Consider the following 25,264-nt stretch of genomic DNA (forward strand, 5'->3'; position numbering starts at 1 on the left):
TGTCATCCAAACCAACCCCATGGTGTGCAGCCTGGGCCCCCTTCTTCCTGTGGCTACATCCTTCATCCTGGAATAGGGATATCCCCCACACAGGCCTCTCCACCATGGAGAGCCTCTGGCTGCTCACGTCTGCGGGCCTCAAACCAAGCCCGCAGGGAAATCACATCTCAAGCCCCCACCTGTGTTAGAATCATAAGCTTAGGAGGACATGGCTAAGTCAACTGGTCTTCTTCCTGCCATCCTAATGCACAGCAGGAACAGGAGGGCTTCAGTGAAACGTGTATTTATACACTCAGGGATGGTGAGCTCAGGAAACACTGCTCAGAGAATATCTGCATTACTATCCGCCCTGCAGATCAAGAAGCCAAGGCTGTGCTTGCCAGATCCTGTGGTTATTTACTCTGGCACAAAATTAGAATAACTCTGTTTGTACTGGAAGATGAGCAGAATTTAACTTAAAAATAAACATACAAGCAAGGAATATTGAAACATGTAAGAGTGTAAGAAAATATATTTATTAAATTCCATGGCAATACTATGGTAAAATTGTTAAATACGTGCGTATTTTTAGACACCCAAGCAATACAACAGGAGCTACAACAGCCAAGCAAACTAGGTTTAAAACATATGCAAAGTTTGTATCTTAGTGTTAGGTTAGTCTTAAATGTCATCTGCCACACTGTAATATTATATCCCCAAAATGATTCCATGCTTCCTTTTTCAAGCATGCATTTGTTTAACTGCTTAGATAATGAATTTTCTTGTTGATACAATTTGTTGAATCAGTATTTTACTTGATATGCTACAACTTCATTAAAGTGCCTCGTGATGATTTTGCTTAAATTGTGAAAGAAGTACTTTTTCAAGAGCTGATTTGGAAGCTGGTAAACTACAGTGTCATTCAGCAAAAGAAATATGTTAAATGACTGATGAGATTTAGTGTGTTAGGAAGACTGTTTTGTCAGCTTGATTTATTGATTTGTTCTCAGAATCAATTTTTATAGATCACTATTTCAAATTGGCAAACAATGTTTTCGCTAGTATTAAACAAAAGTCCATTAAAATCTTTGTAAAAACAAACATAAAAACATCTCTAAACAAATTCCTTACGTTGTAAAAAATATGGTATCAAAAGAGCTAAAAAAACACATTGAACCTGTTCACAGTATGTATTTTAAAAGTTACAGCATTATAGTACAACGTTTTTTGTTGGGGTTTTTTTAGGTAACCTGTATGACTCCACCAGCTCCGCTGTTTTGTGCGCCACAACAGGATCAAAGTCCAAATAACTATTACTTCAAGTTGTATTTCAGACACAACTTGATTCAGTTATCTTCTTTTTTTTTACTATCCCCTGCTTTACAAACTTCTCGGACATGCTACAAAGCATAAAATATTGTTCATACTAAGCCACTACTGAATCACATTAAGGAAAGACTGACAATGTGATATTCAAGGATTCTTTTTTTTTGTTGTGTTAGTACTGAAAAGTGTGAGACCATAACAGTTTCTGCTTTACTCTGCCTTGCTTGAGCTACTTCTCTTTTTTTCTCAGCCCAAATAATGAAAATGTTTTGTTTTTTGCTTTGTCATTCTGTAAGTTTACTTACTACATTTTGCACAACATGAGACCTTATGTATTACAAAGGTATTGAACCTTCTTGTGGAAGTTGTGCATACACTTTTACTGGAGCTTGCTTTCATGTATATACAGTCAAAGTGCAGATTTGAGACTGTCCAAAAACCTACTTAGAGATTCCACCCGCTATCACATTAAAAAGTAAGGATGCCATCTGCTCTGCTGCATCACATTCACCCAAGGCAGCAGGCATAGCTGGCACCAGGAGAAGGTAACACTGGAGACCCAGTCCTCTTATGCAGCACCCTGCTTTAGACCAGCTCACTTGCACTGGAGCGCTCAGCCTCTGCCCTCTGAAACACAAAAGTTCTCTGAAGACTGCTTTTTTCTTGTAAAAGCAAAAGGAATTAATACATGTTTTTGTGGAGAAAAAGTATTGTTATGCACCCTGGGACAACTTGTAAAGTTACAGGAACCCTTGCCAATATCATCTGAAGTTTGTTTGCATAACATGCAGAAAGGAAACAAACACTGGCTATCTTAGAAACACTGGGGAAAATCCAGAGTTATATAAATGGGGGAGGAGAGGAAAAAAAACAGTGTTATGGAAGAAACTGTTTTCCAGCTTCTACGGTGATATTTAAAAATTTAAGACAGACTTAGGAGTGAGGAAATAAGCTTTTAAACATGCCAACATTTCTGAGTCCATGTTTGGCATTTGGGATCTGGGTCTACATTTCCAGGCTTACTAAGGAAAAGGCTAAGAAAAAGCCAACAATGAATTTTGTGAACTGCTGACAGCACCTCAGAGCATCAGCCACACAGGGCATTGCTTACTGCACAGCAGCACAGACTCCATGCAGCATGTCAGGAGGAGCACCTCTGTGTCTCTGAAGGCATATATTCAAGTACAGGGCTCCAAAAAAAATCGCTTTGGGAATGCCAAGTCAGCTTCTTCTGCAGTATGCACCTAGCTACATAATGCTTGAGCACCTATCTGCATAAGGGGTTAGGACTTTTCTTAGTGTTAAAAATATTAATGCCATTCGCACTGAAGTACTCATCGAAGTCTGTGGTGGAACTGCAGATACCACTCATATGGCAAGTTCTTGATAGTTAAATGGTACAGGAGCCTTGCTAGCAATTTGATTCTTTAAAAGTTACATTTTTCCTATGTGTTTCAAATTCTTTTACTATGTTTCTATCTACTTGCAAGTATATGAGTATTCTATTTACAAAGTAGTATTTGTCTAAAAATAGAGCATAGGATTTCTCATTGCCTCATCATAACCACCCTCTCCCTCCAATTGCCTTTATTTTTGCTATTATTCATGTTCAATTGAATGTCCTGGAGAGTAAGGCCACACCAAACACACAGCTCTAGGCTCTACCCCGCTGAACTGTATCACAAGAAGAAGTAGAAGAAAAAAATTACTAAAAAACAAGTGCGGCTTGAACGTGCCTCTTCAGAGCAGCCTAGAACTCGAGGTCAGCAGGAGCTTGCTGCTGCCACGTTCCCAGCAGAGGAAAGCTCTGGTCCTCCACAAAAAAAAAAAAAAAAAAAAAAAAGGATGAAGAAACACGGTGCATTTGCCAATTGTGCCGTGACAGACAATGTGGCTACTGGTTCCCTTTTGAAATGGTTTACCCATGAAAGCAGCAACTACAGATAATAAAGTCAAGCTACCTCAGCAAATGCCAGTCACTAGGTCCTAAGTCTGCATATGCCGCCACCGCATAGCAGGGGAGGTAATTCACTGCCTGCCTGTAATATTAGCTTACTGTTTTCTTGATACATTAACTAGCAGTTCTGTGAGGTATATCACATGCAGATCTACCATCCCAAAATCTAACATACATGACCAAGATCCCAGATCCTGCTGCATGTTAGAACAACAAAAATAATGAATGTGTCAAATAGGAGAGTGCACGATGTTACATCAAAAGTGATTGATGTTCCACGCATACAGAAAACAATACAAAAACCTATTACAAACCCCATATTGTCACATATGACAGGCATGGCTCAAAAACAAAAAGCAGCAGTACTGATGATTGCTTCAGAATGGAATTGCTTGGCATTAATACCCTATATCTCTGAAGAGTGATCAAACTGGAGGACTGAAGCACTGAATTAGAAGCAACAGTGTTTTGGACACAATCCCTTCTGGTCATATCCCTTCTGGAAGTCTGTTTTGTTTTTGTGGTTTTTTTTTAAAAAAAGCTGATATTTCTATTCTTCTAGAAAAAAAGTAAAAACCCAAAAGAACTAAAGCAAAATACATGTTCTATAAAGGAATAAAATATTTCAAAAAAATGATGGTTAGAAATGCAATACTTTAAGTTTCCTAAGACATTTTTCAGAACCAACGTGACTGAAGAGGTTCACTAGGAAGCCCAAAGGCATTAGTACAATGAGCCTGATCCCTCATGAAGCCCAAAGTTTCATTCTCAAAATTATTATAAATGCATTTAGAGGCTAAATAGCACCGTTCTTCTTCGAAAGTGAATTTGGTATGAATACATTCCCAAAGATGCTCCACTGGTAACACGGCTCCTGGGCTCAGAAAGCAAGTCTATTCCCTGACAATCCTCGTCACTCATTCTTACTGCTCCGTGCACCTAGATGTGTTTTCACATGATCACTAAATAAGTACACAACCTCTCACTACCCATCTGGTATTTGGATTAGCTGCTGAAGATCTGAGGCATTTGAAAGGAGTCCTCACTGGCAGCACTGAATAGGCTCAAAAAAACCCACAGAGGTGCAGCAGCTGAGCTTTTAACTGCTGGAATGGAAACTGCTTAGTAGTTCATAGCCACTAAACAATGGTAAATGGTTCTACATGTTGTACAAGCCTGTGTCTCTCCCCCATTTGCCTCATTCTTTTGCTACTGATAAAAGATTATGTGTATAGTATGCCATTGATACCAATGGCACTCTTGCGCCTTACCCCCTGGAAGTCAGAACACCAATCAAATAAAATATATAGTCAAAGTTTAAAAAACCAAAAGTGATGGATGATTAGATCAGAATGCTTTGATACTACTGAGGCAGTCCCCATATATGTGGAGCTTTCACCTACCTAATCACTAAAAAATGAAGCAATTTAAAATGCTGTTGCCTTTACTGAATAGGATGAGCAGCACAAAGGAAGAACTGAGTATGTATGTGATGGTTGTGTTTAAGTGATTCACCATAGAAGCACTGCAAAGGGTGGTAGGATGCTGCCTGTGAGCTCTGTGTGTTCTCTGTAGCTGCCCTGGCTTCCATTCTGCTGAATTAAAAATTGCTAGCACTTTCAAACTTCAGTTTGGTTTTGTTTCTTGCAATACACAGCCATATGAAAGCACAGTTATTCTTCATGATCAGCTGTTCCACTAAAGAGGGTGTTCTGGTTTTTTTGTTTGGATCACTGTATTACTCCTCTGCATTGAGTAACTGCTCCATAAAATTTCAAAGCACTACCCAAACACTCTGTCCTTGACATCTTCTGCTTTCAATTGAAGGCATATTGCAGCACAATCTAAAATTCATTTTACGAGATAAACACATAAGCCAAATCTGCACTAGTGAAAAGAAATCTGCTCTAAAGAGATAATGTGAAAAAGGCTTGTTATTATTAGGATTTAGCCACCTCCCAGCTACTAAGCACAAAGTGCATAACTGCTTCATTTTATGTATTAGCTTAGTGTTCTGCATGATAAGCAGCAATAGATTAGGCATGAAACTTTCTCTTGCAGTGATGTCTGCTGACAGATGGACACTAGCTCTTCCCACTGCCTGTCTTTTCACTCACAGGTCTGCTAATTCCCAGATTGAACCTCAAAAGCAGAAAATTCTATCTGCGCTTTCTCTTCTTCCAGACACACCTTACACCCTTGTCAGGTTGGCAAACAGATCTATTTTTACTGTCTTCACATTTCACTCTTCCAGAAAGCACACACAGATAGTCGTTACTGTTTATATTTTGGATGTTATTTAGTGTTCTGCCTTTTTGTCAGTTTTGAAATCCCTCTGTATTTTCATTCTATGGAGATGGCAGATACATATCCATATCTGAAACTGCACCATTTGTTGCTGCAACTAGGTTTACCTTAATGCTTGGTTTTATTTTGATGGCCACATCACATAGTTTGGAGACCAAATGTCTGCCAGTCCTCCTGGTCTGCTCTCACACCTTTACAGCTAGTGGCGTAGCCAGTGCTGCCTCCTTACCACTTTTGGGATCTTGCTTACAAAATTACTCCCTCATTTATTAAAAAAAACACAAAATAGATAAGAAAACTGAAATCTAAATGAAAGATTCAGTTAGGACTTCATGAAGACATTTAACATTTGACCTCTCACCACTGTGTTTTCTAGTAAAGAACAGATAAGTTAGAAAGCACTTTCTCCTGTAAACTAGGGAAATTTGTGTGACACAGTCTGAAGTTGACACAGTGAAATGTTACAATTAAAGCTGCCTAGAGATGTATACATGAAAATAAGCATTTTCAAAGACAATTGTTCTGAACACTCCTTTAAGCACACAAATGTACATAATTTAAGCTTTCTTTGCATTACATATCTGGTAAAGGAGAGGTAGAATTAGTGTCATTAAAACCTCCTTGGGTTTCTCCCTGCCATTTGAGAAATCCCCCTTTGTATGCTCAGCTGAAAAGAAGGTCCAGTTGGGTAGATACTGGAGAACAGCCAGGGGGCAAATCTAACACAGTAAGACCATCCAAAGAGCAATTTGTTCTCAAGGAGCTAGCTAGTATTACTACCTCTAATTTCACATGCCAAACTGCCTGGATAGCTAATTTTAGTAGATAGAGATTTCCCCTTCTCTTACATTATTGTATAGTGCAAAGACTGCCAAACACTGGGGGCGAATGGAGTACTGTACCACTTTGAAGAAGGAGATCTGAAGCAGAAGCTATGAAATACAAAAATGCATTAGTGCAATACATTAGGAAAGATTAATTCCTTAACCAAAGGATAGAAAAAACAGAGCATTCTAAGTTTAAAAAAAAGTTTTAAACTTTACGCAGTTCTTATTGAGGTTTAAATCAGTGTTATACTTTTTTCCCCGTTTGTACCCCTGAGTCAAACATTGAATAAACAATATACAGTAGGTACAGAATCTAATGTCTAGTTAAAAAGCAACAGATTTGAATGGTCATTACTTCAGAAGTCTTAAACAGTGACAATACCCTTCTATATGGGAGAAGGCAAAAAGAGAATTCTAATTTGTTCTTAGTTTATAACTAGGTAAAAGATCTCAAGTTTCCAACCACATTGTTTCCACATGTTAGGCTGAGGTTTAGTGACAAATGAAACAAACCTTCAGTAAGGAAACCTGTTGGGGCTGCAACATTTGAGTATGCATAGTTGAGAACAACTACAACAGAGCAAAGCAATCTTTCCAAGTTATAAGTTGCATGAGACTGTATTAATCTTGGAGCACTATGTGAAGGTAGGCAGAGTTCTTTGGCTATGATTATCTATTGGGAGCTCTAACCTCAATACCCTTTATATCAAATATATTTTACTAGAGTAATAACTAAATTGCTACAATATTGGCCTCTTGGCCTCTATTAAAATGGAACATCAACATTTTCACTAATTTAAACATTAAGATTCAGCTCACTAGAATCTCTGCTGACTGTCTCCAAGACTAATTCATGCCTTTTGCACTTTTCTTACTCCTTTCTTTACAACATCAGGAATGAAAGCTTATTCTTAATTATTTTTAATAAGAAGGCAGGTTCAGATGCAACGAGGACTCACTGTTAATCATTTGGTTTGTTCTGGAAAAAGTGTGAGAAGGACCACCCTGTGTTACTGGGTTTGGGAGACTCTTCTTCATCTTTTGAGGGAAGCAGAAACTGTCGGGAATTAATTGAGCATGGGCTCCCAAAAGATGCATTTTCATTGTTGCTTCCAACTGATCCAGGAGAGTCCGGAGTGTCCATGTTCCAGGCACTGGTGTTTGCCTGAGGTCTGTAACCTGTAGTTTTATCAAATTCTTCCCCTGCAGGTGAGCGACTCTCCATTTTCAGAGCACTGATAGGCAGCTGCATTTGAGGCTTATAGCCTGCTGTAGTCACTAAGTCTATTTCTGGCTCCCCCTCTGGTTTAATTTGAGGCTGATACATTGACTGGATGTCAATGTAAACCACCTGAGATGACCCCACAGGTTCATCCATAGGGGGATTTGAGATCTCCTCTTCAATGATAGGGGGGCAGTAGGACACAACCACATGGTTCTCTGTTTCTGAGTCAGAGCCATCTTCAGGCACAGTGGTGTCTGGCACTGGTGACATCATCTCTGTGTCTTCAATCTTGGGAGCAGCAGACTGTGTTTCTACCACTTCAACACTGTTGGGAGTGCAGGGGTTCATTTCCAGTGTTTTAAGTGTCTTACTTCCCTGAAGTGAGAAAAAGAAGCAGGAGGAGAGACTAAGTCAAAGACTTGGAAACACCACACACCATACACCAGTATGTTAGCTTGTGGCTTGCAGTCATCGCACTGCCACTACTAAAACATAAAAGTAAAGTGGCTTAATTCACATCTTCTGGCTAATCACATAGTTCTGCAAATGTTAAAATATTCTAGCAATGTAAAAGAGACTCCAGATACTGCAGCAAGTGTTTGCGACCCCTTTCCCCAAAATTCAACTTTGTACAATCTGTCTCAGAAGGTGATTTAAATGTTACGCACAGGTCCAGCTACTACGTATACCAGGAGGCTTGGGCCATGTACACTGCTCCACACCTCCTTCCTCTAACACTATGACAAGGATGGGTATATTACTCCCACACAGTTATTATCATGTACGGACACCTCCCATTAGTGTGGGAGGAGAGAAATGCAGCATCCTCTGCTAGTTCAAACTTTACAAGTGATTACATTAACAACAAGAAAGCTTAGACAGCACCTGGTAACAGTTATTCAGTAACTTGTCCTGTTCCTTCCTACCAGAGTTTCTCCTACAACTGGAGCAGAAGACTCAAAGTTTGCAAAATAATTCTTGCAATACCTTTTAGAAGTTTAAAATACTAGATTTAAAATGAGGATTACCTCACAAATGTTCTTCTGAAATTGCAATGCCTTACTGTTCTCAGGATTTGGGATCTCTGGATAAAATGTTTCTTTAATCCTTTAAAGAAGAAAGAACAAATTTTTGAAAGTTACAAAGCCCTCAAACAGACTGCAAATACACAAAAGGAGTTGGGACATTTCCCTTTAATTCAGAATACTGAAGACATCTGGCAGTGTTACACTTTCACTGAGTATTTAATGGAAAAAAGAGCAAACGATTTTTAAAATTTATTTTTAAACTGGGGGACTTGATATGCCATTTTTACAAGAAGTTGAAGATGGGATGTCTACCTAAGTGTTTGTTTATGGCTTACAAATCATAGTATGTTGCCAGCTTATTTCCACTTGGGAACTATTTATAAGTGGTACTTACTGGGAGTCAGGCTCCTGCAAAACCATTTTACATTCCTCACTCTGACCTCTCCAGAGCTCAACTTCTCCCTCACCTTCTACAATGTGTTTTTGCCACCTTTAAACAAAGCCCACTAACATCTTTGGGTACTTAAGAGAAAACAGAGTAACTAAAATAATGGGAAACTCTAGCACGGAAGCAAATGCCTCCAGGAAAAAATCAGAACTGAATGCAGGCATTTACCATTCCCTCTTTCGGTAGCAGAAGATGCTGGCCATCACTCCAAGTAGCACAACCACTGCTACGGGGATGAGAATAGCAATTATTAATCCTACAGCTGGGGGACAAAAAAAAAAAAGACAGTAAATATATATATAAAGTTACCAGCTAGTTTTATGCCTTTTCTAATATTCCCATGGATCAGGGACAATTTGATTAAACGCATCTAACAGTGGTCTGCAAACAGTGACCTAAACCATACACTTCTCCTTTGACAGAAGGGTGAAAGTTTGCCCATAAACAGAGCTAGTTCCATGATCACCAAAGAAATCAGCAGATACTTCTGTCTTGTGTAGCTGTGACAGACCTTATGTGCAACGCAAGACTGATGGCCAATGTAGTTCTGTTCTCAGTAAGCGCTGGGATTGCACTTGCAGGTTGGATGGGCTGGCTCTAAGAGGCCAACAACCCATTGTACAAAACTGCACTGCCTTTTATAGGGTTTACAACGCTTCTAATCCCCAAGGTTTAGCCATGATACATTCTCACTGCCTTCCTCCACTGATGTTAACTTCTTCAAGTTTGGTTTTTCATGTATTTTAGTTGCCTTCCAGGGTTTAGTCTTTAATATGAAATACTTCTTTTTTTCTTCCCCTCATTCCCTCAAGTCAATCTTTTTTTTTTTTTTTAAAACTGTCTTTCTGGTTTTGTTTCTGTCAGGGGATGGATAAAACTGAATTCAAAGCAGAGAGGCATCTGTTTATAATTCTGAAACTGGTAAATATTTCCACAGTGTTTTTCTTCCCACCATGTATTAGAAGATATTCATCATGGGAAACGTGACAGAAACAAATAACTGCTTGAGAAAACTGAGGACAGACTCTATCATACTTAGTAGTAGTTTAGAAGTATTTTTTCTTGTATGCATTACTAGGAACTACAAAGTAGCTGCAATAAGAAAGATCTCTTCCTCACCCTGAACTGTACCAATTTTTGTATCTAAGAATAACCAATTACATAAAACCAAAATTAGACTGCAGACCCAAACTACCTACGGGGACCACAAAATAAGCTCAGCTTTATATATACTGTACAGCTCCCCTGTGCTCAACACAACTAATGAACAGGGATATTCAACTTACAGTCTTCCTTTGTCACCACATAGAGGCTGTTGGGAGGGCTCAATCCACCAGCAGTGTAGGCTTGTAGGTCCAGTTGGTAACTTGTTTTGCCTTGAAGATCAAGTATCTTTAAAGACTTCTTTGTTAAGTCAGTGATATTCTTAACTTTAAGTTCTGGATTCCCTGTTTGGAAGCAGTAAGAAAAACGTAGCTTTTTAAGACAGGATTCACAAAGACAGCCTCAGCTCTAGCAAGGCTTTCTTGAAGTCAGAATATGAAGAACAGTGTGTGTAAAGGAAAAATTAAATAAGATATCCTAGCAATGCTGCTTGCCTACACAGCACCAAACAGCACAGAAGTATGTTGTTGCTGCAGACTGACTTTAGTTTCCGACAGTCCCGCTTGTCCTCTTATGTTGAGTCAGGACTTCATTTCTGTACAGATTTCCCTACAAGATGGGTACTGAAAGCATATAACCAGTTAAATACAGTCATCTAACCTCCCCCACCTCATCTACCTGTGTATCTGCACACAGGGCAGTGTGTTACATTGCCACTTAGTCACCGCGTTGCTTTTTGGCCACAGTGATGCAGGGTTTTCTCCAAATTATGCCTTATATAAAAAAACCAAACAAACAACTGTGCTAACCACACAAGGAGCTGATTATTTCAAGTGCCTTTGTCACATATCAGTGGCCAACTACGCCAGTGAGTAATGCAACCGAGTTATGATAAAAGCATCTTCTTTTTTTTTCTTTTTTTTTTTTTAAACAGTAAAATTAAATTATTAAGGAAAACAAAAAGAAGAAAAAGCTTGAGTAAGGAAACTGCAATGTATAGATTACATTTACCTGATTCTGAAAGCCTAGGCTTTAAAGCATCTTTTTCACCTTTTGCAAAGGAAAGCCGATATCCCTCTAAGAACCCCTGGCAATCTTCAATAGGAATATCTTCCCATTTTACCAATATAGAATCTGAAGAAGTTTCTTCTACGGTAAAATTTGGTGCACGTTTTGGAGCTGTTGGGAGAATTACAAAGGAAAAAGCTAGTAAGAAAGCACCTTATCATCAAATGCTGAATCTGTGTAAGTGTTTAATTAGCTTTATTTCAGGGCTAGCATTCTCAGCTTTTTCCGAATACTTTTCCCTCACTGTCAAGGACAGATGAGAAGACTTAGCAGATGACACTACAAAAATACAAGCATTTGGTCCCATTGTTATTAATTACTGTAGTATTATCTACTAACAGAAGCTGAAAGAAACATCTCTTCTTGGGCAGCCTTCTTACAGACCCATCCATGTAAATACCCTTCTTCCTGCAAGACACCCCAAGAGATCATTCAGAGCATATAAACTGCTTAGCTTTTAAAGGCTTTAACTCCCTGACTTCATGGCTTGCCTTTAAATTAAACAAACTCCACATTCCTATCATGGAAATCTATCACAGCTTAAAGTAATTACTCTTAGCAGGCATCACAAGTCCTTATTCCAATACCTGTACCCCACTGAAAATGTTACATCAGATACTGTGTAAGGTCATGTGCATCAGGAATTTGTCTGACATTTGGCCTTGAATTACCAGGGCTGAACTCGTGTAAGAATGCATCTATTTTTGTCTTGATGGTTTGCTGTACAAAGGCAAATCTGAAGTTTTAGAATGAATCTATGCCTTTGTGCAAAGTTAATAAATTTCTCAGTTCCTAGTTAGTTTCTTCTGCACGTTTGATGCATTTTTAGTCCCCTATAGTCTTTATCCTTTTACCCTTCCAATGTGTTGAGAACACATAGGAAAAACCTTCTGGGAAACTATTTAGGATTTTCACAGAGATACAAATTGCTGAAAGTTTGAGTTTCTGGTAAAATTGCCTTAACCTCACCTTCAACTTCAATAACGAAATAAACAACGACATATCAAAGGGCTCAGATCATGTCAGCAGCTCAGTTTTCCAGTAAACTACTTTAGCAGAAAACACATTAAACTTCAAAGTGAAATGGGTGCTGTAAGTTACAATACAATACAGTTGTGAGTTTAAAGGGTAAACTCACGTTCCTGGGAACAGAAAGCATTTGGACACTAACGAATCTCCAGGCAAGCAGAGCCCAGCCCTCAATCAAACTGCACTTACCCAAACAGGGTTGGTACAGGATGGAATACAAGTGAAGTTCTCAAAGCGGCCTGTACTCTAGGATCTAGTTCTGGTCTAAGAAGTGCTTTACAACAGAAATACTGTGGACACTTTTTATATTTGCTGAGCTGTACCAAATGTTCTCAGAAGTTTACTTTGACTTGATAAATCAAAAAAGCTGCCTTCTTTCCTACAGAAGCGACCCACACCCTTGTGGTTCAAATCATGCCTCTCCCTTTCCCTCTCAAGACCACCACCTTCAGAGCAAACTTCTGTGACACCGTGTGACACCATCCAGACTGGAGAACACAAGGTTATTCCATGGTGGGAACTGGAAGTGGCTGGTATTACAGTTATATGCAGAGAACAAGCAGAAGTCAGAACAAGTCAGTAGTATTGCACAGGGATTCTGGTCTCAATGTTCTTCTGCCAACACTGAGTTAAAAATAGACACAGTCTAAACTCACTTTGTAAAGATATATGAATGATAAAAGTGCACTTACGCAGCTCTTTCATATAGCCAGTTATATTTTTCAATAACTGATATCCACTGGATTTGCAGCCGTACAGTGAGAAGTTGTATCTCACGCCAGGTCTAAACTGAGCTGCAAGAGAAAATCACTGTAAGAATTATTCTCTTACGAAGAGTGATGATTTTAGCTTTCACATGACAGTGTCTTACATAAATAGGTACTAAAAAACTACAGTCTTAGACCGTGATGTGAGTTATAAATACTATCCCTACTTGTAATTCCTATAAAATTATGCCATCAGATGAGGTTTAGAAGCAGTAAGCAAATCTAGCTCCCAGAGAAATTTGGTTCTAAACAATCGGGATTCAAAACAAGCTACTCACATTGCATAAATTGCTCTTTCCATGGGGAAATACAAACTGAAGTTACCAGAAACATTACCGTTCCTTTCTCCCATGGCAGCCGTGTAAATCCTGCCTCCTCCTCAGAAATACAAATGCATTTTGAAATAACCAGGCTTACAATAGCAACAGCACAAAAGAAATTCAGAGAACTTTCAAAAGTGATAGCGCAGCACTTTAGCAATGAACTCCAAGACAGAACTGTCTCTACAAAACACAGATAGCCACAAAAATTCTGCTTCACATATCTTTGGTGGAGACATAGGTGTTCAGTACTACAATGTGTAAATAATTTACCACTTTGTGGGTTTTCCTCAAGTTCACAGTGTATACCACTCTCAAGATTTTTTTCTAAACAAGATGCCATTGTGAATAAAACTCTACAGAAGTCAGGTAGGTTTTGCAAAAGTTCAGGTCCAGCCTGAGAGATTCTCCTGGCAGGACAAAGAACAGAGGTGGGTTTGCCAAGCACTAGCAGCCTGGTAACTCCCACAACGTGCTGCAAGAAGCACCCCAGGGAAGAGTTCAGGAGCAGAGCAGTGCATTGGGGTGAGCAGTATTGTTACCTTAGAAAACGCAAGCTCTAGCCAGTACTAACAAAAAAAAATGGACAGTATTATAATTACAGGCAAGAAAACATGCTGCTTCCCCTCCCAGCTCCCACTCCCCCCAACTTTCCTATGTATACAGCTCCAAGTTGTTTTCTCTAAAGGAGAATTAATACACTAAACTGTTCTAAAAAGCAAATAGACAGCAAAGAAAATATCTTATGTATTTTTTGGGTCCTCTCTTTCCTTTTCTGCTCCTAATAGTCCCACCACAGCTAAGCTTCATTTCCCTGATCTGCACACCAGCATCTAGAGACCTGGAATGTGCCCTGTTCCAGGAAAATTCAATAGCTGACAGCAAGCCAACACATGGAGGTCACACTTAAAAAAATTTGCCACATATATAAAACAACGGATTAGTCTTCCCCCAATCCTGAGCAGCACTGTTTACATTTAGAATCCAAATAAACCCCAAACCCTAGATTATCCATTATGCATTAGGCAGAGTTATGAAGTTGTTTGGTGTAGCTATTAGAGGAAATTTCAAAACATTTAATAAACATACAATGGTAACAGTTAAGTTAAGACTGATATTTGGATTTGGCGAGGGTACCAAGTACCAAGGCAAGGGTACAGTACCAAAACAGGGTTCATTTATATACACAAGCACCCAGCAATGCAACAATCTTCAAACTATAGCATTGCTTCTGCTTTTATTCCACTCACTGCTCAGTTTCTCATAACCAGAAAGACTGACAAAAAAGTATTTCTGACTTACCAGATTTTATCACTGCATCTGTTGTATTGGAAGGAAATTTCTGCCAGTCCACACTACAGGGTTCAGTCACAGATGAATGACACCATTTTACTATGTAGCCACAGGTCATGTTGGGGTAAGAATTCCAAGAAATGTAAATTCCATTCCCCATCGCTACAGCCCGGTCTGTTTTAACATTGTCTGCAAGAAAGATGACACAAAAATCCATCAGAGAGCAGACACTTATCTGTAGTCTAAGCTGGAAGAAAGCCTTCCAGCCACAGCAAAAGGTATTATAAACTGCAGTCATTTCTACGAATGAGAGGCGCACTCCTGGTACTGTGCAATTTGAAGCGGTGCACTCAGCTGTGCTTTCTGAAGTGCTCTGAAATCAGACATAGCCTGCAGCAAATGTCTCAGCCAGCCTTAAGTGTGATGACGAGAAGCGCTGCAGCTCAGGGCTGACTTAAAAAGCACTGTTTCAAGGTAAGGGTTTACAGTGATGTCAGGTTCAAATCTGACTTGACACCAATTTGGCAGGAGCCTCCAGCTATAAATTCCTGTCATTTCATCAGTTTGCTTTGTGTATCTTTCAGAGTGTCTTGCTGTCACTTGCCTGACCACAGACAACCATTTTTCACCAAGAATAAATAGTAAAAGTCAAGTCCCTGGTGAACTTTACAGCGGCTTCAGTCTACCAAAAGTAAATTAATAGAAATAAATAAATAAAAGGAAAAAAGCTTTGTCTTGAGTCTATTTTTCTTGTTTCTGATTATCAAAGGTTTAGCTGCCCTTTAAGTGATCAGCTGTGGGAACAACTTCTGATTCCTGCAGCTTCCTTCCACAACTCTCCATCAGCTGAGACCCTGTTGAGTTAAGGGATGTTTTCCAAAGGCCACTACAAGAGTGGTGGCCCCATGAAATATCTGCAAAAAAACCCTCAGGGTTTCAGTTTTTCCTTTTTCAGTGTTCTTATTTGTGCTCCCTATCGAGTCTATTATTTCATGTTATTAAAGCCATAAACTATGGAAGGCTGAAGGGCAAGGGCAGTTTTTAAGAACCAGTGCTGTGAAAAGTTTACTATAACAGGCACGCTGTGAATGTCAAAGGCCTGTCTCTTTAAAGTAATCTCAACATACAGCTAAGTGTACCACCCTTTTCTAGTTTGCTCACGGCAAGAAAGACACACTAAAAAAAGCAGCTCAACCCTAGAAGTCTTTCAATACTTTTCCCTAAAAAACTACGATACATCCAGTGAAACTACACTTCTATGACACTGTAAGAGAGCCTATTTCTACTTACACTGCTTTAATTTTCCTATTTACAGGAAAGACTTTTTACTGACAGTGAACACATACTCTGTAAAAAATGCTTAAATACACCACACTCAATTTTATTTCCTGAGCCAGATGACTAGAAACTCACCCAGGGTGGTGGTGCTCATTTTGGTGTATTTATAGCTGCAACCTAGACCAGTAGAAAGAAGTACAAGCACTACAGTGCTACTGTGGTAAGGGAGTCGGTAGCAGCCAGATTATATGCGTTCTCTACAGAGCACTTTTCAGAGACAGTGACAAATTAATTAAGGCAGAGTACTCTGTGTTTTCAGTGTTCACAAAACCTCGTCAGATCTCAAGCTTCAGAGCCACTGGTCTCTTATGGACATTAAAAGCACTTACAGACTGTACACAGGAAGCAGCCAGAAAAGATGTTTGGGCAGAAAAGTCATCCAGCTCAGTGAATGAGTCATTTTTCATGACTCCAGTCAGTGACTCAGATAATTCCTATACCAACTTGGAAGCAAATCTTCAACGAGTACAAGTTGGGTAACACCAAAGGGAACCTCAGATATCTGACAGAAAGCTATAAATGAACACAGAGCTCCAGCTGCCATCAGCTGTCCCACACCACAAAGCTATTACAGACCTCCCTACTCCCAGAGGCTCCTTCTTTCACTGATGAAGGAAAGCTATACAAGTATTTTCTTTCATTCAACTGTCCTATAAAATTATCTTTACAGATTAAAAAATGCATTTGAGCTATTGGTGTTTTGGAGAAGCACAAAGGAAACACTCTGAAGTGTCACTTCCTTTGCATTGAAACAAACTATTTTTTTTCTCAAACTGTGAATCTTCATCAAAATACATTTCTTCCTGTAAGAGATAGCACTGCCTCATCACAATGCGAGTTACAAGGTGGGAAAATGTGATGATGATAGCTGTCCTCTGGGTGGGGAAGGAGAAGTAGCACAATACATGCTCCTGGCAAACAAGCAGATGGGGGCCTCACTGTGTAAATCTGTCCTTCCTGCAGAGCATCAAGCAGATCTGGAGCTAAAGGTTTAGGATTTGGGAGATTAAACTCTTCCTGGAGTGCAGGGGAGCATGGACTTTCAATAGCCACATCCAATATTATCTTCTCACCAAGCTCAGTGCTAGGAGCAGAAAGTCATTATCTGGCTCAGCTATTTTTCTTTACAAAAGTCCACTGCAAGAGTGGCACTGTTTTAATTGGGACGCTGAAGTCCTACCTCCTTTTCAAACCCCTGCTCCTCGCACAAGGCTGCCAACATTTTACCAAGCAGCCCAATTAATACTCTCCTGCAGAGCTCACAGGCATTGGACTGACAATTCTTCCCTTAAAAAGCCACACAATATACCCAAAACTTTATTGTGATTCTCCTTAGCATGTAACACTTTTCAGTGTCTCAACAAGAGCACACAGAAGTAATCTTAGCTCCCTAAACATCAGAGACTAATGCTTTGAAACCTCAACACTCTTTTTCCTGGGAGATCTCCAGAAAAGTGTAATATAGCTGAAGAGACTGCACATTATCAACCCTGCTTTTATGCAGATATCACAATTAATTGACGAGATGCTACCCTAAAAGCAAAGGACCAATATTTTTTTCTTCACTCGCCCGTTACATTTGGGTGGGGAAATAAACAAGAAACCAACCACAAAAAAAGAAAGCATGTATCATCTTATTTTTCATAAAACCATTGCCCAGGTATCCCCCAAATTTTGAAGGTGTTTAGCTCTCTGCTGGGAGGACTCACCGCTTGGAAGTTCCACGCTCGTTATCCTTGAAGGAGGAGACAAGCCTGCATGGTTTTTGGCTACAACAGTAATTACACAGTCATTTTTTCCAAGTTTTATTTCTGTACTGTTTGAGGGTTCGATTATTTCTTCATATTCCAGCGGTGTCTCTAGCAGGGAGCAGGACACTTTATGAGACACTATTTTTCCATTGGCTTCAGAAAGGGATAAGGGCTACGAACAGAAAAAGAGCACATCAAAACCAAAATGAAGTAAACATGAGAAGATACAGAATTACAGAATGGTTTGGGTTGAAAGGGACCTTAAAGAGCAGAGTCCAGTTCCAAGCCCCCTGCCATGGGCAGGGACACCTCCCACTAGACCTGGTTGCTTAAAGCTCCATCCAATCTGGCCTTGAACACTTCAAAGGAGAGGGCATCCACAGCTTCCCTGAGCAACCTGTTCCAGAGTCTCACCACCCTCACACTAAAGAATCTCTCCCTAACGTCTAACCTAAATCTCTTCTCATTTAAAGCCATTCATGTGTCCTATTGCTACACACTCTTGTAAGAAGTCCCTCCCCAGCTTTCCTGTAGGTGTCCAGTCATTTGCAGGTGACAGGCTCAAAGACATGAGGTATTTCAGCAATGAGTTTTTATCTGGAAATACTCACATTAAAGTGAATATTAATACCTCAAAGTCTGAAATCATGTCTCCATAAAATAGTAATGCAATGTTGGTACCAGAGGACAAACTCATGGATGGAAATGTAACATGTAGTACGATGAGGCAGAAGAAACCTTACTTAGGTAGGACTTTGACAATGAACAAGTTCATAAATTTTTACTTTTCAGCTAGGATGTATTAAAAATTTAAATCTTCACGTGAAATGCTTCTCAATGCAATGTTTAAATTATAAAGCTAGTATAATCTCATTTGGGAAAGAATATTCATCTCAATGGTTGGTTCTATAAAAAGTTAAGAAAAGCAGTTCAATTTATTGATTATAAACTTCACTCATTCATAAATATGTAAGGAAACACTTCTTCACAGAGTTCCATTTAGAATTTTAAGTGCCTTATCTACCTTCCAGAAGATTTTTAGACTTTTTCCAGAAGGACTTCTCTCTCTCCAGATGTCTGGTCCTCTTGCAGGAGCTAAGAGAAAAAAAAGAAAAGTGTTGTTGTTGTTTTTTGTTGTTGTCTTTGTTGTTTGTTTTTTTTACCAAGTTGCATAGTAGACAATTTACCATCTATCAAAAAGGTAGCTTTTTAGATGGCTAATTTTAAATCACATGGCTTCACAAGTTCAGTATTTTATCATCAAGTATTAAATAAACTTACGGGCTTCCATTGTTGTGTGCTCCTCTATCCTGCTCCAGTCACTCCACTTCCAGAAGTGGTCAGCAGCTGAACAGCGTACCCTGAAGTGGTATTTGGTATATGGGTGCAATGTGTTCAGCTGAGCTGTGTAAGTTGAAAATTTTCCACCAGGCATGGAGACATTGTGCTGTTACAAATTTACAGAAATTGCTACGTTACATACATATTTTTGCTTCTAGATCATGCTGAAAGTTAACACCTGAACAGGTGAATACATCTCCCCAAGAATACCGAGAGTGTGAAAAAAACCTGAAAGCTGCAGTCAGGATCTACAGAGAAAGTGATGAAAAAAAGAAAAATACTTCCTATGCAGTCACCCTAAACAAAGTAAAATTGTCCAGAAATGTGCCAAAATGAAGTCATATATAGCACAGAAGTTGAAATATCACAGTGGGTAGCACCTTAGAGATGTAGAGCATGACAATGAGAGATAACACTGAGAACCCTTCAATGGGATGAGCTCTGCACACCGTAGCAGGCTGCTGCTTCCCATCTATCCCATCCAGCCCTCTATGCCATACGCAGCAAAACTTATGCTCATATGAGGCAGGCTAAGATTTCACCTCTGGTATTCAGAACCTGCACTTTCACTGTGCACGTGTGCATCAAACTGGGTGAACAAAGGCCTTTTTCCTAAGACAAGTGCACAGAAGCATGTTAATGACCTGGGCGAGATGCTTATCATACATTCTTCTTCCTAGGAAGTCAGTTTTCCTGTCAGTATCCAAGTCTTGCCCAGATGATCTCTGTTCACAGCTCTTATGACTGGACTAGTCTCCCTGTTATTCTTAAAAAGGTGCCAGCCTAGGGAGTATTTTAGTTTCACAGCTACTAAAGAAACCGTATGCCTGGAATTAGTTTTTACTTAATTTAATTAAAACACATGTGCACCACAGCTGACCAAAACTGGACTCCAAGTGACTTTAAGCTGCAACTCATTTTGCAGTTCTAAAGCCAAATAGCAATTTGAAAAATACCAAAAAGGATGACAACCTCTCAGTTGGATGGAAAAGCTTCTGAAAACATCCTCAAAATGCCATGTAAAACTCCACAACAATTTCACAGCTAGTGTTTATTACAGGGAACTCTTGGAGGCTTATTATTAACAACCAGAGACAATATAACAAGGCTGTAAAAACTTCTACCAAGCTGTTTGCTGTGTTTCAAAATATCTGCATCTCTGGGCTCTGAGACAGGTGCAGTGAATTGAACCACTGTGGCCTTATGTAAGACCTTACCATCTCCCGCTGCCACAGATGACAGACTGGGTAGCAGAGTTCACAAGCAAGTGCGTGCCCCAGGATTTCAGCAGCCTAAGTCTGGCTACAAAGAACTGTACAAACCCACTTTTTTAGCTTAACTCCATCTTCAGCTCAGTGAGCTGGAGATGGGTCACACTGGAGTGCTTGTTTCCCTTGCTGACTGCTCCAGAGGCACTAACTGTTGGGAGGAGAGAAATGCAGACAAATTTAGGTGATGATATCAGACTACATGCCAAAATCCAGCACAGCTCATCTGTCAGAGCTGTTATGTACATCTGAAAGTCAGTCTTTTCTGCTGTAAATTCCAAATATATCTATGGTTTTCTCTGCAGTACCTAATCTAGGTACTACTAATTATAGGGAAAATACAAGAGCTTATGGCTTCCACAATCTTTAAGTGTTCTGAAAAGCATTTTAAAAATACTCTTCTAGATAATGCATTAACTACCACCCTATTATTTTAGAGGTAATGTATATAATTATTATTTTCAGTCTTAGCTGCATCACTTCTGTGAATTTATTCAAGGCTGTGGATTTATTCAAGCTGTACTCAACAGCTGTGTCCAACAGGCAACTAGATGCAGTGGGTAATAGAATACCCCTGCTAAAAATCAACCAAGCATTGTAAAAAGCAGCCTCTGGGGTTAATGTGCTCAAATTACAAATTCAGGCTTTGTGCACCAAGAACTGGTAATGCCACTTGTGCCTACCCAAGCTGGTCCGAGATACTCCATCTGAATGTGCAAACACAGAATCTGGGGGTTGGCAGTTCTGCCATAAGGCTTCCCCAGTGGCACATATCACCCCAATACTAATGTTGGGCAATACAGAAGAGGAAGGAGCATGTATTCCTGCCACCTACACTCAATACCTGATGCTGGTGTTTAAATTAGTGTCCTAAGCTCTTCTGGCAGTCAGCAGAGTGAACACGTGGCTCCAGTTAGTGACACAGAGCACGCAGCTGGGCAGGTGAAGCCAGAATGCTGGGAAATCTGAACTCCACCCAGAAATACCACCTTCTATCCAGCTGCAGAGGTCTTCACTGGGGATTACCTACTGATACACCCAATGGGAGAATACTTTCCTATCCTGTCTCTACAGTACTGACATACAAGGTTTAGAAGCTCCCTGACATGGATGTCAACTGCTGACAGCAAACAAGTGGTCTGTTCTTGGAGGGAGGGAGGGTGGGAAATTAAAAAATAAATAAACAGAAGTTCAACAATATACTGCAGAAGGCAATCTGAAATAACCACTGTGGAAGACTGCAGGGCAGCAACACATCCTGAAACCAGCATGTGTTAATATAGCTTACATGAAGAAGGACAAAGCACAGACTATTACCTCAAGGGTCAGTGTAAAGAACTACTGTAATAGTCTTCTACCAATTATTTAAAATCAATCAAATCAAACAAACTAACCAAACAAAAAAAAGCCACACACAAAAACCCAAAGAAAGTAGGCACAGAGTTGAGCAGAACTTTTTCTGATTTTAGTAGGTTCACTTCTAGAGTGGATGAACTTCTAGTCATTGCTACATTAATAACTTATTAAGATGATCAGAAAGAAGCTCTTATAGAATCTGCCACACAGTTCAGTGAAAATCTTCAATCAACACCCGAGCCAAAAAGAAATAAAAATCCATTAAAAGCAACACTTACCAGTTTTCGCTCAGAGTGACCACTGCTAATTTCAATTTGACAGAGAAGCCTGATCTCAGCAAAGCTGCTGTTTATAAACCAACGCAGACGGACGCTTGTAGAGCTGTTTCCATAAACAGTTAACTTTTCTGGAGTTTTTGGATGAACTTAAAAAATAAAGAAAAATCTCTCAGTTCTAAGAAAAAAATCATTAACTTAGTTCAGAAAAATCTGATTTTAAAAGATCGAAGAGATGCAGAAGGATAAATAAGTGATCTAATCAGCAACTAGAATCAGTTAGCAGTCTCACTCCTGATGCTCATTTCAGCTATCAAACATGGGAACAGATTTTCTTAGGGCTGAGAATACTGGCATACATGACAAGGAGTTGGAGACACAGAAAAACATTTCCCCTCCTACTGACTTTATAAAAAAAGTGAAACATGAGCTATTTCAGAAGTCTACAGTGACAGACGAAATACTCAACTGTGTTCACCTTCTAGGAACCCTGTATATTAGAACTTAAAATCTGCAGAGTAGGACAGAGTAGGAAATCCTGAATGATCTCTCCTTCCCCAGTACTCTTTCTGGAACTTTTCAAGAACATTCATTACTACTACTGATGGAGAAGGATGGGGAACACAGGACTAGAAAGCTGGTCACCTTCTCCCTTTTCTTGTTTAAACTGAAGGTCTAATGAAATAAGCTGTTTGTTTCTACAAAACAAGATAGCACATGATCATGGTAAAACTCCTGCCATTACCTTTTAATGCTACAATTTTTTAATCCTTTAAATCCTGTCATAAATCTGCATAATATTTTACCCTATAAGCAGACACTGAAATACAGAGTCACGAAGGGACCTCAGGGATCATGGGGTCCAACCTTTCCTAGGTAGTACTATAGTTTATATGAGATGGCTCAGCACCCTGTCACACTAACACTTAAAACTGTCCAGTGTGGGAGAATCTACAATTTCCTTTGGGAGACTATTCCAATGTCTGACTCTACTCATGGTGAAAAATTTACCTCTTGTGTCCAATCAGAATTTCCCCAGGATCAATTTGTGCCCATCACCCCTTGTCTTTTCCATATGATTCCTTGTGAATAGGGAACCTCCATCTTCCTTGTAGCCACCCTTGAAGTACTGGAACATGGTAATGAAGTCTCCCTGAAGCCTTCTTTTCTCAAGACTGAACAAACCCAGCTCTCTCAACGTCTCCTCATATGGCAGGTCCTCCAGTTGTCTGATCATTCTTGTGGCCCTTCTCTGGACCTGCTCCAGCATGTCCATACCCTCTTTGTAGAGCAGGGACCAAATCTCAGGTAGCATTTATATACACAGCAGTGTATCCCATCTGGTAGCATTGCTGCTGAGAACTAGCATCTGCCTGTAAACCTAATCATTGCCTCGGGACATGTCTCAAGCTATTTTCTTATCAAGTTCTAATTACTGAACACAGCAAAATACTGGTGACAATAAAAAAAAATAATGACAAGTACACCCCATCAGTTCTTCAGACCCCAAACAAACAAACGGTTAGCACACAGTAAACATATTTTTTTGCTTCTGTAGTTGTTAAGTCTTACCTCTTTGAGTTAAATCAACCAAAAGTGATGACTCTGTTTGCCCAATAGGATTGGAGACGCCTAATATGAAATCATAGGTTTTTTGATCAGCCAGTACTGGAAAGCCACAGACACGCTCTCTGTTCATTTCATTGACTTCACATGAAACATTTTTACCAGATATTCTACGAAGTAAAAAAGGTGGGGGGAACAACTTAAATTTTTAAATAAGATAACTTCTAGTGACTGAAAACACAGTAAAGACTGATGGGTTCACTGACACATGGCTTACAGAATTATTTGATTGCAGAGGCCTATCTACCACCACAATGCAGGATAAAGTGGCATCAGTCATGACTTGCCCTGATCTCACATGAAACTCTCCTCTTACACTAACATAAGGCACTTCCATCCTCTCACTTAAGAGCCTGGAAAACAGGTAGGTCCTGTAAATCCGCCTCACAAGTTACAACTAAGATTCTGATTTAAAGTATCTTTGTTCAGACCAGTATACATTTGCATTTAAAGAATGTTTGTAATTGCTTTTTGAACAATGGAGATGAACACCTTATGTTTTTCTATCAGCCCTGCCAAATCTAAATTAAGGTTTGTTACCTGGGATACATCCACTAGTCCCAGCTGTTCTAAAATCAAAACCAGCATGATAACAAACAAGACCAGAGTTATATCTTTAGGGGTAAAATCTAAATTGTGTACCTGTATTAATGTATGTATATAGATGTTGCATTAATTATAATCTGTGTAAACTTCCATTTAGTAGCTCAAGCTTGATTTCTTCCTTCAGGCATTTTTATTGTGTTCTAGCTGAGCTCTGAGCTCTCTCCACATCATTCTCTCTACTTCAATAGCTCAGTGTGGTTTGACGAGGATGAGAATATTTACCCTGAAATGCATTACATTCATCTCCTAACACCTCTGAGCTGAGCAAAACAAGTCTGAACTACATCCTTATTTATGACCTGAATATGGGCAGCCAGTGATTGGATCTCCCTTCCTTTTAATACCTGCTCTGTTTTGTCCATGCTGTGCACCCTACCTGACTTCTTTAGCACTAGAATCCTGGATGACATCTGTGACCAGAACTCAATCCTCATTGCTTCTGACTTGCTCCAAAGCTACCAGGAGATTCCATTTCCCATCAGTTGGTGTGACTCAGGCCTCCCCTGGCTCTTTTCCCTGACTGTTTCTTTGGCATTACAGGGGTCCCTGCTTGCCACAGGAATTTTGTTAACTCCTCCCTAACCTCCAGCCATAATCACCAAGCAATCCCATTTAGAAGTGCTACTCCAAAACAACGATTCTTCACTTTTAAGGCTTTACATGGCCTACCACATAGGAGAAGCTAGTGGGACATCAGTCTTCACTTCTTTCTGTGGATGATGCCAGCATTATTTGTCCTGTTCAGTGTTTTCAAGGTAACACACAATTTGCTTCCTCTACCGTATCTAGTTTTTTGATGCTGGGAGGAAAATGGGTGTAGGTGTATTGTTGTTCTTCCTAGTAGCATTTGGAAAATGCCCCATGGCCTGTCTTACAATTCTTCCTAAGTTAGTTTCTGTCCTTCAGAGCACAAGCTCTGTAAATGTCTGACAGATGATCTGACACAGGCTGCATATAAATAAAATTAAAAATCAGTTAATAACATCTACTATCTCCCTGTATTTTCAGATTGGTCTTATTTAGAT

The 25,264-nt window shown here is 39.6% G+C and overlaps 1 protein-coding gene across 8 annotated transcripts in view; it reads right to left on the reverse strand.

The window, feature by feature from the left end:
- Positions 1 to 493: 493 nt before the first annotated feature.
- LIFR (LIF receptor subunit alpha) overlaps positions 494 to 25,264 on the reverse strand; it is a 57,050-nt gene continuing 32,279 nt past the window's right edge. For all 8 annotated transcript variants that reach the window (XM_051642285.1, XM_051642287.1, XM_051642290.1 and 5 more), the window contains 12 exons: positions 23,580 to 23,743; positions 22,011 to 22,156; positions 19,049 to 19,214; positions 18,792 to 18,862; positions 17,726 to 17,939; positions 14,688 to 14,867; positions 12,991 to 13,092; positions 11,213 to 11,380; positions 10,384 to 10,545; positions 9,266 to 9,359; positions 8,650 to 8,728; positions 494 to 7,996 (listed from right to left, as the gene is read on the reverse strand). In XM_051642285.1, the coding sequence (XP_051498245.1) occupies positions 7,358 to 7,996; positions 8,650 to 8,728; positions 9,266 to 9,359; positions 10,384 to 10,545; positions 11,213 to 11,380; positions 12,991 to 13,092; positions 14,688 to 14,867; positions 17,726 to 17,939; positions 18,792 to 18,862; positions 19,049 to 19,214; positions 22,011 to 22,156; positions 23,580 to 23,743 (2,185 nt within the window). In that variant the 3' untranslated portion in view covers positions 494 to 7,357. The remainder of the gene's footprint in view (positions 7,997 to 8,649; positions 8,729 to 9,265; positions 9,360 to 10,383; positions 10,546 to 11,212; positions 11,381 to 12,990; positions 13,093 to 14,687; positions 14,868 to 17,725; positions 17,940 to 18,791; positions 18,863 to 19,048; positions 19,215 to 22,010; positions 22,157 to 23,579; positions 23,744 to 25,264) is intronic.

The sequence above is a fragment of the Apus apus genome, chromosome Z (genome assembly GCF_020740795.1).
Source record: "Apus apus isolate bApuApu2 chromosome Z, bApuApu2.pri.cur, whole genome shotgun sequence".
In the NCBI taxonomy this organism is placed as follows: Eukaryota; Metazoa; Chordata; class Aves; order Apodiformes; family Apodidae; genus Apus; species Apus apus.